The following is an 18,765-nucleotide window of genomic DNA, read 5'->3' on the forward strand; positions in this document are numbered from 1 at the left end:
CATGCAATAAAATATCAAACTCCTCCTGATTTTTGCCTACCAGAGACTAAAACACTTTGCCTCCTACAATGTCCTCTATACAAGTAGTCCGCATCTTACGACTACAATTGAGCCCAAAATTTATGTTGCTAAGTGAGAAATTTGTTAAGTGAGTTTTGCCTCATTTTACAACTTTTCTCGCCACATTTGTTAAGTGAGTCACTGCAGTTGTTAAATTAGCAGCAAGGTTGTTAAATGAATCTGGTTTCTCCATTGATTTTGCTTGTCAGAAGGATGCAAAAAGTGATCACATGACTCCAGGACACGACAACTGTCATAAATGTGAGTCAGCTGTCAAGCATCCAAATGTAAATCACCTGACCATGGGGTTGCCACAGCAGTCATTAGTATGAAAAATGGTCATAAATAAAAAATTTTAGGTGCCATTGTAACTTTGAACAATCACTAAATGAACTGTTGTAAGTCAAGGATTACCTGTATATGGGATGCAAAACCTAAATGAATGAAAAGGTTTTTTTTAATAAATGGTATGTTAAAGATATGAGTATTATCTTGCTTAAATAAAACTTATAAATTTTTATTTTTCATTTTTGCCTCGCTAAGGAAAGCAGTGGGAATGTAAAGTGAAACCCTGAGCATTAACTTGGCACAGACAAAACTGTTTAAAATTCTCCTGTATTTCTAATGCTTCCTTTGCTGTTGTCTTCTTCAAGCTTTCTGTACATATGCTACATCAATGAAGTCATCTTCAAACTCAAATCTCATCTTTTTATCTTCTGCACTCACAGTGGCTTTTATCCTGCTGTCTTATAAAGGTAAAGGTAAAGGTTCCCCCGCAAATGCGTGCTAGTCGTTTCCGACTCTAGGGGCCAGTGCTCATCTCCGTTTCAAAGCCAAAGAGCCAGCGCTTGTCCGAGGACGTCTCCGTGGTCATGTGGCCAGCATGACTAGACGCCAAAGGCGCACGGAATGCTGTCTTATATACTTACTTTAATATCTTTTCTTGCTTATGAACCACACACGTAACTCTAACTAACTTAGTGAGATAAGTCTAAGTTTTGTGTTTTTATTTTTTATATTTTTAAGCACACAACTTTGAAACCAATTACATGTGAACTCAAAGTATAATGTATCAACTCCTATTTCAGACAAGTATCAAAGGGATGCTATCCAAGCATCTGCAAGAATCTACTAATATAATTTAAACATAATTTAAAACCTTTCTAAACTGAATGCTTATGTAAACTGGAACTGCCAGCATTATTAGAGAGATAAGTTTCAATTCAAAGGAGTATACTAGCAGGCTTGCATAACGGCCTCCAAAATATTGGGTAGAACAACAGTTTTTATCCTGTCTTCCTTAGGCTGATTTTTGAGGTTATCCAATCAACTAAATAAACTTGTAGGTTGTTTTTTTTTTCTTCTTATGAGCACAATGACATGCAAAACTGTTGAAGTCAGCAAATGTCTATGGTATTCCATTTTATTGTTTTCTCTTGATGGGCTAAGTCCACTGTGGGTCAATCCACAGATGGCTGAGCGATTAAGCACTCCAGCTAGTACAACATTGTCTGAATAGAAACTTAGAATCATTTTTACTTGCATGGAAGAAAGATCAACACTGTAATGAATTATTGAAACACAGTGAAACTCATTCAGTGACCTACATACCTGTACTTTTGATCTGCTGATCAATTATACTGGAGGTAACCAATTGACCTTGAATCATTTTATCTGAATTGCACAAAAAACTTGGTTTCCATCTTTTATTCTTACTTTCTAGAATGGTTAAGTGCTAGACCCTAAGAGTCTGTTCTTTCTCTCTTCATATGGCTTATTTTATAATGAATAAACTACTAATGCACCTACTAATAGCAAGTATTCAGATGTAAAATAGCACACAAATCTAAAAAAATCTACACTCGAAGGCTGCATTTCATTTATAGTTCTGATCAAAACTTAAGCACAGTAGTGATCTCTAACATATGAGGAAAAAAGTGATGTTCTATTTCTGTTAATTGGGCAGGGACCTGGAACTGGGCAATCAAGGCATACTAAAAATAGAGACTAAAGTATTTATTCCTTTATTTGAGGACCACAAGGTGGTCTTTATAATAATCCCTTCTGTTTTAGAAAATAAAGCACTGCTTGAAACTATAGCTTTATAAACCCTTGATTCAATGTAAAATATCCTCAGAGATTAAAATATCCTCAGTCTCACACACACACACACACACACGTATATGTATATGTATATGTATATGTATATGTATATGTATATGTATATCTTTGGTCATTCGGGTTTTTCCCCACGTAGAATTGGAGGTATCAGGGCAACGTTTTGATGAAATCTCATCCGTCATCCTCAGGATGGTGACTTCAGCTTCGTTCTTCTGGGAGAAGTGTGTGATAGTGGCTGTTTTTTCTTCTTTTTTAAACTGCCAGAGGGGGTGTGTTCTGTGGGTGGAGGCTTGACTGTGTTCTGATGGGGTGGAGGTGTGCTCTGATTGGGTGGGGGCTTAGCTGTGTTCTGATTGGGTGGGAGTGTGTTTTGAATGGGGGCTGTGTTCTGATTGGAAAAAACCCGAATGACCAAAGATCTACATACAAACACGCGCGAAAACCTCAGAAAATATACATATACATACATACATACATACATACATATACATATATACATATACATACACACACACACACACACACACACCACCTATGAAATACTTTGCTGAACATTTTTCATATATTTTATTAACCTCTGAAAATAACCCATACCTCATTTTGAGTTGAAATGAACATCTGTATTTCGATCCCTTCTTTTTTTTTACATTTCCCATTTACTGCTCTAATCTTATTTCATTAATAACTTGATTTTGTCCCCCTGCAACTATAGAGTTTACAACTTCTACAAATGGGAATTTGTCTTCAATTTACCTTGGAAAAACCCCTCTGTCTCTACTAGATATCTCTGTTTCCTTTCTGGCTGAATCTAATTACCTGTTGACTGTACGATCATATAAACAGCAATTAGTATCTATTAAATTTATATGCTGCCCGTCCCATGATAAGGCACTCTGGACATAAAAATGTATAGAGACAGTAGATCAGGGGTCTTCAAACTTGGCCCTTTTATGACTTTTGGACTTCAACTCCCAGAATTCCTTAGCCAGGCATACTGACTGAGGAATTCTGGGAGTTGAAGTCTATAAGTCATAAAAGGGCCAAGTTTGAAGACCCCCTGCAGTAGATGATGTAATGAGAGAAATATCTCTTTTCCCATAATTGACAGGATTTTTTCCCCCTCTAGCATGAAGGCCAGCTGGGTGACTTTGGACCAGTCACTCTCTCTCAGCCCCACTTACCTCACAGAGTTTTTATTATGAGGAAAAATAGAAAGAGGAAAGAATATTGTTTGTGTTTGCCACCTTGAGTTATTTATAAAAATATTAAAGACATAAATAGATAAATAAAATAAAGTGTTCACCAGCTGGAACTTTTCCACTTTTCTCATGTTTTTTATCCCAACAAATATAATGCCAAAATAATATAAATGGTGAAGGGCAATAGTTTTGTGTTCATGTTACCTTAAAAAATAGATGGAACAGTGAGAAAGAACTGCTTTTCTTGCAGTTTTCTGCTTATAATTATCCCCCCCTCACCATCTTCAGTTTAAAGCTAGTAGGTAAAAAGAATTAATCTCATTTGTATGTAATATGTAGCACCTCTATTTGCCACAAGTTTTGATCCATTGGATTTGATACTGTCCCTTCTTTATAAAAGAATATTTGAGGATTTGAGGAGTGTTTTTTAAAGCTTAAATTATTTCTTCTGGTTTGAGGTTTTGTATGTCTTCCCCAGCTGTCACCACACAAAATATAGCTCAGTATGTTTAATGATGACAGAATTAACTCCACTTTTTATTTCATAAGAAGCTAATTAAATAGCTTGGGCCTTAAGCCACACAAAACACTAACAAAAATCAAAACTAGCAAACATAGCCTAGATGGTGTGCATATGCTTGTAAGTGCTGCCTTTAAAACAAATATTCCAGTTGTAGCAAGGAATGTGAGATTTTTGTACTAAACATATTGCTCTGATTTTTAAACAAAGCGAGGGGCGGGATAGGAAACACTAAAGTTGTTACTGTTGTGAATTTATGGACATGAATTTCCTCTCGTCCTCAATTTGTATCTTTTTATAACCCCCTTTTTATTGTAGTGTTTAAGGTGAATGAGCTATCAAGGTCACTTTGGAAAGCTAGATAGCTCAAAGGCTCTTATTTCTATGACAGCCAGGGGGTAGGAAGGCAATATCCTGCCTGCCTCTTATCTCTTTTGCCACTTTCCTGAACATAACCTCTTGGTCCCATTTCATCAATTTTAGTTATTTAAAGTTTGAAGCATAAAAGGTTGCCCAGCCCCATGCTGTTTCACATTGTAAGCTGGCCCTTTGGTATGGGATCAGAGAATTTAAAGGTACAAAAAATAATATAGTTTTGTAAGATAGAATTTTCATCAATGATCTTGGTTCAAATTTTGAAATCAAGCAATTAATTATAGCTTAATTAATTAATAATATACTATGCATCTTTTGATTTACTGTAACAGGAATAAATTAATCACTTTTATTTAACCAGAAGCTCAGTTAAAGGGTATGTGTTGATATTTCAAGAATTAAAGCTAGGAAACCTGAAAACATTCATTGGGGTTTAGCAGTATAAAAAATGCTTATAATTCCTGAGCTTAAAAAAAAAAAGATCCAGCAAAAACTTCTTTAATATTATAACAACTTTAGGAAATGTGCTGAAATATATCAAGGGGAGGGTTCTGAAGATATTTGTGTTTCTACCAACATCTTAATTCTATCAGCTCTGGTACATTTCTAAATATAATATTAAGTCAGTTTCTAGAATGTATTCTGTTAATAAATACAATTATATTCTTTCTATGTCACTGGTCTTTCAGTAAATTTCTAAATATTTAAAACATTCATTTGTATTTTGTAAAATACAGTGCAGTTTTGTTACAAAACGTATTCCATTTCTATTCAGCTATAACTTAGAGAGAGAAAAAGTACATTGGGTGATCCTGTAATTTCTATCACTGAAAATAAAACCAGCGGCAGCTATTGGCATACCAATTCATCTTAAACAACCTTTCTGTTAACTTTAAGCATAATTTAAATAACTTAACTGCTCAGTGCAATGAAATACGCTGTGCCACTTTTATTTCACCATAACAGGAATAATTGCACTTGTGCTGCACAACTTAAGAAGTTTCCCTTTGAATGATGGCAAATGTCTCCAACAATAATAAACAAATATGAAGTATCCCCAGTCTAATCATGTTCTACAATGCAGTCCTAATTCTTCTAATTCAGTAAATTAACTGAAATAATACTAAATATTGTCATCAGATCCTTCCTATCTTTTCATCTACCTTCTTAGTCTACTACTTAATTTATATTCTGCCTTTTATTCAGGAGCTGAAGGCAACATACATATAGCATACATTCTCTTATTTTTCCCAGCTACACCCTTTGACATAGATTAGGCTGAGAGATTTACTGTTCCAAAGTCATCCAGTGGGTTTGTATTGTTGCTGGGGAGTTAAACTTGGGTTTCCAGCTTCTAGTCCAACATCTTAAACACTCTATTGTACCAAAGGAAGAATCAGAGGTCAACCATTATTCAAATAACCATTATTAGTGGGCCACAAACCTGTTTGCTTCAGATAAGTAGAAATTCCTTTAAGGTGCGAAGCTTAATTGCTTGATGGGGCAATTTTTAAAAAGTTTTTGTATGTAAGTGTAATATATGCATAGTCTTGTGTTTATTGTTATATTGTTGTTCTTTTTTTAACTGTAATTCAAAAAGTGTATCAGCTTCCATTTTCTCTTTTCTTTGGGATCCAGCAGCCATCCTTTTCCATCTATCAATTCCCATCTTGGAGCAATTCTAAGGACCTTGCAATAATCTTTTTGATTCTATCCATCTGCCTTCCTCTTCTTTTACTTCCCTTGAACCTGTTAAGCATAATTGTTTTTCTTGATGTAATTAATCATCTGCTCACTTCATATACCCAAGGTATGTTAGTTTCCACTTGTTGATCAATGCCTTGAAAGAGAACAATTAGTCTTTATTTGGTCCAGAGCTGATTAATGGGCCTTCTTGTAGTCTACTGCAATATTATGAACTCTTTCCAAATCCATAGTTCAAAGTCATATCTTTTGTTGTTATTCTTTCTCAGTGCCCAGTTTTCAAAGTTGTACATTATGCAAGAAAGGCCCCTGCTTTAATTATCTCCTATATGTTTGTCATTATCTTTTCCCACAGATTAATCTTCCAACTATCTTCTACCATTATATATTAATGAGCCAAAGAAAATAAAACTATCTACCACTTTCATATTTCCCATCAATCATAAATCTACTGAGCATACAGACTGACATCTTTTTCTTAATATTTAATCGTAACCTTAATTTTTTTTCTTTCAGTAGACATTTTTTAAAGTGTTCTTTATTGTTAGCTAACAAAACAATTTTCACTCTATAATGAAATTTGAAAATCTTGTCACTTTCAATTTTCTTACTTCATTTTTACCAATCCTGCCTATGGCATATTTTCTATATAAATAGATTAGATATGGAATCAAAATAGGCATTTATTCATTTCAATTTATATAGATGCCCATCTAACATACATGACTCCAAGGTGCTCACGAATTAACAACAACAAAACCACAAACTCATATGAATTTAAAACAATTAAAATACAAACTAACTCAAAACATTTAAAAACATGAGAGAGTGCCAACCAACAGTTGACAAACAATATAGCCATCTCACAGGCTCCCCACCTCCACTGGATTTCTAAGCCTGATGGGACAACCATTTCTTTGAGGAAATGGTTTCTTTTTAAAGGCAATAAGGGCTGGGCCCAATCTAATTTTGGGGAGGAGGATGTTTCAAAAGCTAAGTGTCATGACAGAGAAGAATCTTTTCCTGGCTCAGATTCTTTCATTCTCTTCCTGTAATGGAATGTGTAAATTGTAATGTATTGGGATTTTACTTGAACTGTTTCACGCGTCTCTTTGAATGCTGCTTAAGGTTGCTCAATTGGTATGTCTGTGTAACTGTCACTGACTAGCCAGACTTGCTGTCTCCAAGAAGATCACTGAATGATTTGGGGTGCGAATGGGTTCCTTTAAATCTATTGGCCGTCACCTAGTGGCCAACCGTATAAGTAGCTGTGCAGAAGCCTCTGTTTCAGTTCTGTTCCTGTTTGCCTCAATAAAGCAATGTTCCTGTTTGCAACCTCTCATCTCGCTTACGCATTTTAATGAAACATTGCCTGTATGCATTGCGTGTGATGCATCCCCTTATGGGGTGGGGGCTGTACTAAGCCATTTGTCTAGTGATGGGATTCAAGTCCCCATTGCCTATTATTCAAGGACATTGTCTTCAGCTGAGCGCAATTACGCTCAGATTGACAAAGAGGCCTTGGCCATTGTGGCCGGGGTGAAGAAATTCCATGATTACTTGTATGGCAGGGAATTCACAGTCTTCACAGACCACAAGCCACAGTTGGGGTTATTTACTACAGATAGGCAGACTCCTCAAATACTGTCCCCTAGAATGTTAAGATGGTCCATTTTCATGTCAGCCTACAGCTACAGGCTGGTTCACAAACCCGGCAAAGACATGGGCCACGCAGATGGCCTTAGTAGGTTGCCATTGCCACAGGTAGAGCCAGATCCAGCTTCAGCAGCTGGATCTGGCTCTAGCAGACACCACATGCCCTAAGGCTCCAAGAGGGTTGCAAGTGGGAGATGGGTATGGGCCCGGAACTATGGGCATGGGAACTTGTGGGTGCCGGGTAAAAATGTCAAAATTTCAGGACCTCTTTCTCATGAGGTGGCTATGGATGGGGGCGAGTTGTTCGCCGCCATATTGATCAGCTGCAGAAGCGTTTTGCAGAACGGCCACTAAATGAGGACCTCATAGCAGGTCCGCAATTAGGGCTGGAAACCAGCAGCCAAACAGGGCAGTTCACATGCTCTGAGGACTCAAGCAGTCAGTACAACGGGGAGGTGGTCATAGATGAATAAAGTCCAGGAGTGCAACATGGGTCTCCTGATGGGGAAAGTCAACCCGAACACAGCAACAGCTTTGCTGACACAGCTACCTCATTGGACTTTGGCTTGGACCAACCAGGAATGGCCAGCCAAAGGGACTCGAGTCAATCCGACTCATGTGAACCTAAGAACCCAGGTCTACCCAGCCCGGTGGGCAAGCTGGTAGACTGGAACTTGCCTGGATCCCCCAGGTGTTCTGAACGGTCGCGTAAACCACCACAATATTTATAAGATTATATTCTTAAATAATGTATGTACATTCTAGGGGGGAGGGGTGTAATGTATTGGGATTTTACCTGAACTATTTCATGTGTCTGTTTGAATGCTGTTTAAGGTTGCTCAATTGGTGTGTATATGTAATGGTCACTGACTAGCCAGACTTGCTGTCTCCAAGAAGATCATTGGATGATTTGGGGCGGAAATGGCCGCCGCCTAGTGGCCAACCTTATAAGTAGCTGCGCAGAAGCCTCTGTTTCAGTTCTGTTCCTGTTTGCCTCAATCAAGCAATGTTCCTGTTTGCAACCTCTCATCTGGCTTATTGCCAGCAAAGAACTCACTACACAACATAAATGACCTTGGGGAATGAAGGAAAGAGATACTGTCTAGGAAACAAGAGAGTCAGACAAGTGGGGTAGAAATCTCCAGCAGCTTAAGTCAGAGAAAGAAACTTAGGAAGAGTCTGCCTTAAAGTAACCTGCCATACATTCTTGTTCATTGTAATAATTTATGCTATTTGTTGGTATGTGTATGTATGATTGTGTCTGTTTGTGTGTATAAATATATACACACAAAGCTGTAAATATGTCTTTGTTCTACATGTTCCCATAGTACTGGAACTATTATAAAGAACCTATTTATTAGCCTCATGACTTTTTGTCTATATATTGGTGGACCTGTTCTTAATTCAGCTTCAGTAGATACAATAATTACAAAATTTTATAAATAAATAAAATTCAGTTTCAACAGATACAATAATTACAAAAAAAACCCTTATCTTACACAAAAGTTTTAAAAACATTTCATATAGATACGTTATAATTACTGTCTATCAAATTACGCCTACACACTTAATATACCAAACATAATTGTATGAATAAAAGAACTTATTTATAAAAATATATATAAGTATTTAAGTAAATGCTTGCAATAAAGTCATAGCAAGCCACAGTACCAAAATGAATACTGAATGTATTTTTATGTATCTTTAGTTTTCCCCTCCAAAATATTATATTCAAAACATCATTTCCAGAGATGTTGTTATTCCAAATAGAAAACTAAAGTGGTTGAATGACGTCTTTGCAAAACAGAAAGAGTCAAAGGCAAAATAAAGACAATAGTTTGCTGTAAGTTAGTATTTTGCTGTTTGAAATAGTTATCAAATAAATAAAATACAGCAAATAGAATATGGTAAAACAGGCATAGAAGATAAAATGAACTCTGTTGAACAATAAAACTGTTCCATAAGGCAACAGGCCAGACAGCAGCACCTTGAAAGAAGGTGTTGTATAATTTGGGAGCAGCACAGAAAAGTGATTGTTCCTTACCATAGGCCAGGGATAGGCAACCTTGGCTCTTTTATGACTCGTGGACTTCAACTCCCAGAATTCCTAAACCAGCATGGCTGGCTCAGGAATTTTGGGAGTTGAAGTCCACGAGTCATAAAAGAGCCAAGGTTGCCTACCCCTGCCATAGGCATTCTCCACTATGGGACAAACATAGGAGGATTTTTCTAAATTACTATAATAAAAGGAGGCAGTTTCTGAACTCAAGGAAGCTAATATTATTCAGTGTTTATTGCTATCACTGACTTGTCCTGAGGTTGTGCATGTATTTGTGCATTTTAAGTCCTCTTTCCCCAATATATTAAACTACAGCTCCGCATGTACAATCTTTATCTTTCATCATAAATAAACATTTTTTTCATATTCCATTCTTATCTGGTTTGCTTAACAAATCAGTGCCTTTACTCAACTGACACACATACATCTCCATTTGTAGGTATATCTTCAGTTAGAACCAAAGGATAAAAAAATGAGCGTCTTTGAAGGTACAATTTCTATTTGTAATGTTCATATTTCTTACATTTTTTTTTCCTATCACCCACTCTGTGTAAGATACTAAAAGCAATTCTCTTTTAGGAAAAAGAAATAACTATTCCTTGCTTCAATAACGATGTACAGTAATCTACTTTTCATTTTAGGAAAATTAACTCCCCCCCCCTGAATCTGGATCACAATCCTGTAAGCTACCCCACTCAATTTTGAATTGATAAGTATTCCTTCCATCTCTGCTTTCCAATTTTTAATAAAAATAATGAAGAAGAAAAGACTCCTAACTGGACAGTGTGGGAGTCCATATAAAAAACTCTGCTATTGAAATAAGGAGAAACAATGAATATTCTTGTTGTATGATTTTTGAACCAGTTATGTATCCATGCATCTATTCTCTTATCAGACTCCATAAATAACTCACTTGTTAATCAGAATATCCTGGCATACTTTATAAAATGGTTTGCTGAAATCGAGATAAGTCATGTTTAGAGCATTCCTTTCCCCATCCTTTTCTCTCATTAGTTAGTACTTTACCTGTTCTCCATGATTTCTGAAAGCAAATAGCTCTCTCAGTATCAGGGGATGCATTTAATCTGGCCCTGGAAATTCTAACAGTCAAACTAAACAGAAATCCCTTGACTATTATTCTATCAATCTCAAACTTTAATGCTGTCCCTTCATCCTGTTCTCCACAAATGTTTGATGGAGCACATATGCAGTTCTTCATTTTTATTTTAAACTCGAAGGTTCTTTTTGTTGATCATACCATTCTTGGCAAACTTTAGCTCATTTTGAGCTTTAGTTTCCTTGACATTATCTTTAGAATTCTGGACTGGCTTTTATTATGTGCATTTCTGAATATGAAAGTCATGTGAGCAATCTGTTTATTTTTGGAATATCAGATTTAAATTACAATAAAACTATGGCAGAAAAGTTTTTATGAGATAAGTATATTCACATGCAGGATTATATTAAAAATGAGAAATTAGGACATACTTAGGTTATAGTTTAAGTCATTTATACTCATGTACATCAATATATCTTAATTGTTTTAATTTTCAAAACCGCATGAAATAGAAATGCAAAATACATATTGTCCTTTTTAAGTAACAAAGTCTTTCATATTTTTTATACTTTAAAAATGATAACATTTTTCTCCATGGAAGTTTTTTTTTTCCTTAGACACCTTAGATGCTTAATTAAGTTAGAAATTTTCAAGTTTTATTCCGCTGGTGACTGCTAGCTTGTTAATTAGTTGCCTCTTTCATTGATTAGCAACTTAGGCAGCACTCAATTATAAATGGCTATAATGTCTGCCTTGCTTTAGAGTCTAATTAATATGATATAGACTGTTTAACTATTGGTATGTCTAAATTATTTATGATGGCAAAACTACATTTTATTGTTAATCAACAAAAGTAACATAAAATAAAAACATCTAAATGAATTATTTGTGTTTTGTTTTATCATAAATTTACACCAAAACTTTTTAAAAGTTAATGCAATTATGAGCCAGCTTTCACTGTGAAAAAACTATTGCTTAATTTCAGAAAGTGCCACAATATCTGATGCGCACATTAAAATACATTAACCAAAGAACACAATCTACTGAATGTATTTTAATTAAGATCTAAACAAGGGAACAGAACATCATATTCAAATTCAAAATTAAAGAGAGATAAAACAATTATGATGACAAGTTCCTTTTTGGATGAGAATGGGTATGTCTTTGGAACTAGAGAACCCATTAGTGGAATTCTATTCACAGGATGCTCATCTGGAAGAAACTGGGATGAATGTTCATTTAGTTTATATTCATTATGCTATCTAAATTACACTGGTCACCAAGAGGCACCCTGTTAACCCCTTCAACCTTATTAGTAATCATCAAAGGTAGTAAGATGGAATTTTCTGGGATTCAAAAGCTCTACCAGGAAATGAACTCACATATCTTTACACTTGGATCACTACTTAAATTGAATTAACTCTTGGTACTCACACCAGTAGCCTGCAGGAAGGGATAAAGAGAAATTTCTCATCTTCCAAGTCTGTAAAACCCTGTACATGGGGACATACAAAGTAACCCTTGCATCTCTCTGCTATAAGACCTTAAGAAAATGTATAAAACCACTCTGATTGCTGCTAAGCTTATCTAGAAACTACCGGCAGAAGAGCATGTAAAAGATTGCACTTGTAATCATAATATAAAGGAATATGAGCCAACATATCCTCCATTTAATTTAAAACAAGTACTGTGCATTGTTTGACATGTGACCACCAAAAGATTCTTCAGAACATATAGGAATGAAAAGGTTGCATCTGTCTGCAACCCTTTAAAGCAGCTACATAAAAGAAGAAGAACTGCAATATTCTAGGATACTGTAGTTGGGGGTTTTGCTGCTGGATGCTCTAAAGCAGACATGTCAAACACAAGGCCCGGGGGCCGGATCCGGCCCGCGAAGTGGTTTCATGTGGCCCGCTAAGCCATCCTGGAAACAGTGAGGGAATGGCCCCCACTGCCTTGGCCCTGGCCCAGAGACCCTCCTTCTGCCAGAGACCCTCAAATCTGTCCCACTCCTGCCCGGACCCCCATAGGCACCCTTGATGCGAACGATGTAGAGCTGGCCACGCCCACCCAGTAGGCCATACACACTCTAGCCATGCCCACTCAGTAGGCCACGCCCACCCAGGCCACACCCACCCGGCCCCGAGGGCAACCACAATGCTGATGTGGCCCTCAATGAAATTGAGTTTGACACCCCTGCTCTAAAGTGCCTTTTGAAGATTGAATCTGAAGCCCTGCATAGCCTGGAACTCTTCATTATACTGGAGTGGCTCTGAGGAAAAAACAAGTCTAAGCCATGCTGGTTAAAGACAGAAAAAGGAGTGTAAAATCTGAAACTCTAAATAGCTGTTTATGGAATTGTATGTTGCACTCTGACTATGAAAAAGATGAAGAGATCAATTGAAACTTTGGCAACAGTTTTTCCTTTTTCCTATAGCTTACAACATGAAAGAGTATGTCAGTAAGAGAAAAAGAAGGTGGGGGAAAAGGGAAGGGAAGGGGAAAAAAACAGATGTCAGAAAAATAACAAGTACCTTCATGCAGTTTATTTTTTTTTTAACACAGGACCTAACAGGTTACTCTAAACAGAATTGCCCTACTTTGTTTTAAATCAGTTACACATTGCCCATAATCTGACATACAGTATGACACCCACTTTCATGACAAAAAATAGCAAAAACCATAGTAAGAAAAATATTTTTATTAGAACATATCAAAGGTTACAAAACTGGCTAATGCAAGACACCTTTCTTTAGTTTCTAAATCTAATCACAATGGCTCCTTAATACAATTTCTTCTTTTTCGGGAAAGTACAAGCAATTAAAGCTGGGTCTTACAGTCTTAATTTTATTGCTGTTTTAAATATTGAGTGCATTCTTTTATATTTCATTTCTAATTTTAAACAGAGCTTGGTCAAATAGTGGAATTAAAACTGGTTATTTAAAAATGGACAAGCCAGCGGTTAGAATTTTATAGTGCCCTTTGGATATGCCTTTATGTTTACATTTCTCCACCACAGCAACAAATTTAGGTAACAACGTACCTCAAGAAAGCTTTCCCCCCCCCCTCAATGTGCTACAGCACGGGGGGGGGGAAGCAAAGGTTTTGATTATTGCATTTTTTAAAGATTGCATTAGTTTAAGGTTGTACTTGACACAAAAAAAGTATTTTGCAGCAAGGATCCAACCTATTTCAGATGCATAATTAAAGTCCTCTCCCATTTCCTGATTTTGAAAGAGAGTGAAACCAGAAGCAAATCCCTCAGCTCATTCATATGCCACCTGCCTGAGTAATCTAACATTTCTCTTCTTCCTTCAGTGCCTGAGCTTAAATCTATCCATTTAACAACTCACCCTGAACAGCTTCCCATCTCACCTGCCTGAACTTGAAACCAATCACAGAACATTCATTATAGCTGCAGCTGTCATAGTTCTATCGGTTTGTATAATACTTCTTCCTCGCTGTATCTGTCCTGCCCTGTCACCTCTTTGTGACAGAGTTTGTTACATTGAATGTCGGATTCCAGGGAGAGCGGAAAACAATTCCAGTCTGGAAATACTTAACACTGAAATAGGAGGATGCTAACCAGCAATGAAGGAATGATCTATGGCCTTGGATAAATATCCTCTCCATATACACTCAAGGGAATAATTTATGCATTAGGTATCGTTAGGACAAGCAAACTTGTATTAATATACTAATTAGAAGGAAAAAGAGCATTTATTCAGAGGCATAAGCATTTTTCATATTCAATGATTAAAAATCATTAGCAAATAGACCTCTGGAAATCTTTTTATAATTTTTGGTAAAGTTTTAAATTTACACTGTACTAACTATGATAAGGATATTCACAAAAAGAGGATAAAGGTTTGCTGTTTATGTATGAAAGAATAATTGAACAAACCATAGAGTTAAGATTTAAGATGTATAACATGCAGTAATTTCTGCAATTATTTAAAAGTTAATAAAAAACTGGAATTTGAAATAGTTTCCCTTAGAAAGATAGTTGGTTATTTAAATTTTTGCTCCTGTTCCTACAATATAAAACAGTGAAATCCATATAGAAAAAAATACTATGCTACCATTCATGTAATCATTTATCCTGGAAAGAAAAAATAGTAAAAATTCTCAGATTTTTACAGAATATAAATTTAATCACACAATTACTTAGTGTATGTAAGCAAAATTTAGGAAACGAATTATAATCTTAGTATCATCATAACCTTTCTGTGCTCTAAGACATATTTTAAACAAATTATCTACTTGAACTTGCTGCCAAGCAAAAAGTTTAATATATTTTAGCACAAAGCCATCACATATTATAAAAATGGACAAGATGGAGAACAGCAGAATCTTTCTTTTCAAAAACTACATTGAAGAAATGTTGATTCCACTAATACAGATACTAAGCAGCAACTTGTGATTAAGGGAAAAAATCTTTTTAAATTCAAGTTGACAATTAACTTTAGTGGACTAATGAAGTCACTATATTTTTCATCTTTCATAGGTATATTTAACAAAATATTTTAAATATAGCTTAAAAGGTAGGAAAAAGATATATTTTAAAACGAGCTCAAATGAAAAGGCACTGTTAAGTACAACATGAAAGAGAAAAAGCACAAAAATCAGCTCAGAACAGAACAGAATAACAAATTTGGAAAATATCTTGGAGGTCTTCTAGTCCAACCTGCTCAAGCAGGAAACTGTACACCATTTCAGACAAATAGTTGTCTAATCTTTTCTTAAAAGCCTTCGTCATTACTGCTCAGATGAAGACAAAGGGACTGACATTGGACAGCTATCATTTTATGAACTTTATAAACAATTTGCTGTGGTTTCCTGGCCTTCCCACATGCTAAGTATCAAGTATTAAAACACACAATGTACTTTTTCCCCTTTGTTGTGATTCAGGGTCAGCCTGTGGGTTCGGCAGTTGGGTCGGACGACTCAGAGGAGGAGGAGGGGGGTGTTGAAGAGCTTGCTGATGATGGCCTTGAGGCTCCGCAGAGCCCTCAGCCAGGCCCCTCCCACCTGGTCATGACGGAGACCCAGCTGTGTGAGCCTGACAGCGTGGATGAAGATGACCCACAGCTGGCCCTGTTCAAGGACGCCCGACGCAGGAGGCAGTCAATCAGGAGTAAACAGAGGAAGGCAATGGGGCACCTCGGAAGGAGGCAGAGAGAAGCCACGCCCTGAACTGTATAAAAGGGGAATGTGTGGGAGGGCTGGTTTGCTGAAGGCAACCGCTTGAATAGTTCCTGTTTCATAGCTCCTGTTTTATGGTTGGTGTCTTGTTTTGCTCTGTTTTATGTTAATAAATTTGGCAGGCTTTATTCCAGCCTCTTGCCGTTTGTAAAGGGGTTGTCCCTGCTTTTTCTGCAGGGCCGGTAGCAGGCTGGTACAGAACACCCTTATCCAAATTTGAACTGAACACTTTACAACCTGTAAACTACAACTTAGCCCTACAGATAAATAAGCAATGAACAGTCCACTTAGAGAGGGCTGCTTGGCAGAGCTACTGTTTTTAAAACTTTGCTTTTTATGGCAAATGCCAACTTTTTATGCCATCTTTCCATTCAAACATTGTTACTGGCTTACTTGATGTAAAGAGAAATATGACGTCTTGGAAGAAAATTAATGTAGCTGACAAAGTATTTTGGAAAAGGCATTGCTGGTCCAATATTGGTTTTCAGAAACTTTTGCTCAGCTGAAATGAGTAGAAAATCTCATATACAGTTCGCTTAGTGACTGTTTGAAGTTACAACAGCACTGAAAAAAGCAACTTATGACCATTTTCACACTTATGACCTTTACAGCATCCCCATGGTCACATGATTCACATTTGGAAGATTTACAACTGACTCATATATATGACGGTTGCAGTGTCCTGGGGTCCTGTGATCCCCTTTTGCGACCTTCTGACAAGCAAAGTCAGTGTGGAAACCAGATTCACTTAACAACCATGTTACTAATTTAACAACTGCAGTGATTCACTTAAGAAATGTGGTAAGAAAAGTTGTAAAATGGGGAAAAACTCACGTAACAAATTTCTCACTTAGCAACATTAATTTTGGGTTCAATTGTGGTAGTAAGTTGAGGACTACCTGTAAAATATATATATATATATATATATATATATATATATATATATATATATATATATATATATATATATATATATATATATATATATATATATATATATATATATATATATATATATAAATTGAAACTGCAATAGTATAAACCATTGCATCTGACACATTCTGACCACTATAAACTAACACATTTTTCCTATTTTAATAGTGCAGTATGTAATTTCAGCAGGGAATTGAGTCTCTCTCTCTCTCTCTCTCTCTCTCTCTCTCTCTCTCTCTCTCTGTGTGTGTGTGTGTGTGTGTGTGTGTGTGTGTGTGTATGGTGATATAGTGACCAGTTCTGCTCTTTTCATCAATATTCTGTGCAAATACATATGATATGGAGCTTGCATTGTTGCTCTGTACTGTCTTTATAACAAAATGTTGATTTGCCTCAGATACCTGTTACAATTAGTTCAGTGTTCCCTCCCCCCCCAAAAAAAAATTTTGGTTTGCTTTTGTGAAGTTTAAAAACCCAGTGCAGCTTAAAGGATCAACATTTCTGACCACCACATGAATCTCACCGCTCGTTATGTAAAAACTGCACACCACATATTAAAATTTTAATAAATCCTTGTGTCCATCAAAGACATGCAAGTACAGGGAAGCTTTATACAAAAAGGGAGATGAAGGCTGAGAGAAAAAAATATCAAAGCCTCCAAATTAATAGAAAACAAGGATCATGGATTCCATTTCTGTATTTTATTATTCACTTTGTAGTTGTACTATTCATAACAGACATAATAAAAATTGGTCAAACTCTAGTACCTTCAAAAAGTGCTTTCTTATAGTTGGAGTAGTTAGCATGGGGGGGAGAGAGAGAACACTTGCTGTCAACAAACCACTCGAAATTTACACACACACAAAACCAAATAGAATGGTTGAACTTTGAAGCACCTTGCACCTAAGCATGGAAAATATTAGCAGTAATAAAAGGAAGAAGTTAAAAGCATTGTGGAATCTATTCAACCATTTTAGTTAAATGTAGGCCAGGAAGACAGCTATTGTTGCTGCTGTATCATTCACATATGAAGCACAGTGGCCTTTGGAATGAATGTGCAATATTACAGTGGCATTTAAAAATCAGAAATAAATGAGGGGGAAAAAAGTTTTAAAAATGACACATTACCTGCAAGGCAAAACATGAACGATTGCAGTACGAGCAGTTCCCATGGCAACCTCATTTTCAGTTTCTGATGTCAAAGGAGACCCACGTCCAATATGTAGTGATTAGAATGCTGCTTCTTTTAAGTTATATCCGATCTTTAATCTGGAGGAATAGAAAGAGCAGTATTACAATAAGATTTAGGATTACAGCTCCTTATGCTCTTTGAGACACTGCTTTTCTCCCCTTGATTTAAAACAAATTTACACCTAAAGGAAAAGAGATGAAAACAAATGGTATAAAAGTAAAATCTGCCACAGCAGCAGCAGACACATCAATTACTTTCAAGTTGCTTGGAGCTATAGAAGAAACCACAGCCCTCAAATCATGTCACTTTTCTAAGAAAAAAAAAGAAAAAAGAAAAAAAAAGCATTTGCGAGTTACAGTCAGAATAGAAGAAAGGATATCACAACAGCAACAACAATAACAAAAATTTTTTGGAATTAGCTCTCTACTCTATCCCATACTCCTGACTGCAAAGCAGCTCTATTAAATTCTGGGTCAAGTCACTGATCCAATAAACATTCTTGAATTAATTGTCAAGTCCAAGTGTTGATCTCTACTTTTTTTATCTTTTATCTTTTGACACCTTTGAATTTGCTAACTGTTACAGGAAACAAATGTTAACAAGGACAGATGGCAAGTCCCTCCAGGATGATAAATGCCCTTCAGGGTGAGCAATTAGGGGCAGCTATATATCCTTCCCTTTTCC

The 18,765-nt window shown here is 36.3% G+C and overlaps 1 protein-coding gene across 1 annotated transcript in view; it reads right to left on the reverse strand.

Moving 5' to 3' along the window:
• LOC308663538 (contactin-4-like) overlaps window positions 1-18,514 on the reverse strand; it is a 288,569-nt gene extending 270,055 nt beyond the window's left edge. Inside the window, exon 1 of the mRNA XM_081320031.1 lies at window positions 18,018-18,514. Within this exon, the coding sequence (XP_081176157.1) occupies window positions 18,018-18,072 (55 nt within the window). The 5' untranslated portion in view covers window positions 18,073-18,514. The remainder of the gene's footprint in view (window positions 1-18,017) is intronic.
• Window positions 18,515-18,765: the final 251 nt, after the last annotated feature.

Source organism: Vipera berus, assembly GCF_964194415.1.
Source record: "Vipera berus genome assembly, chromosome: 2".
In the NCBI taxonomy this organism is placed as follows: domain Eukaryota; kingdom Metazoa; phylum Chordata; class Lepidosauria; order Squamata; family Viperidae; genus Vipera; species Vipera berus.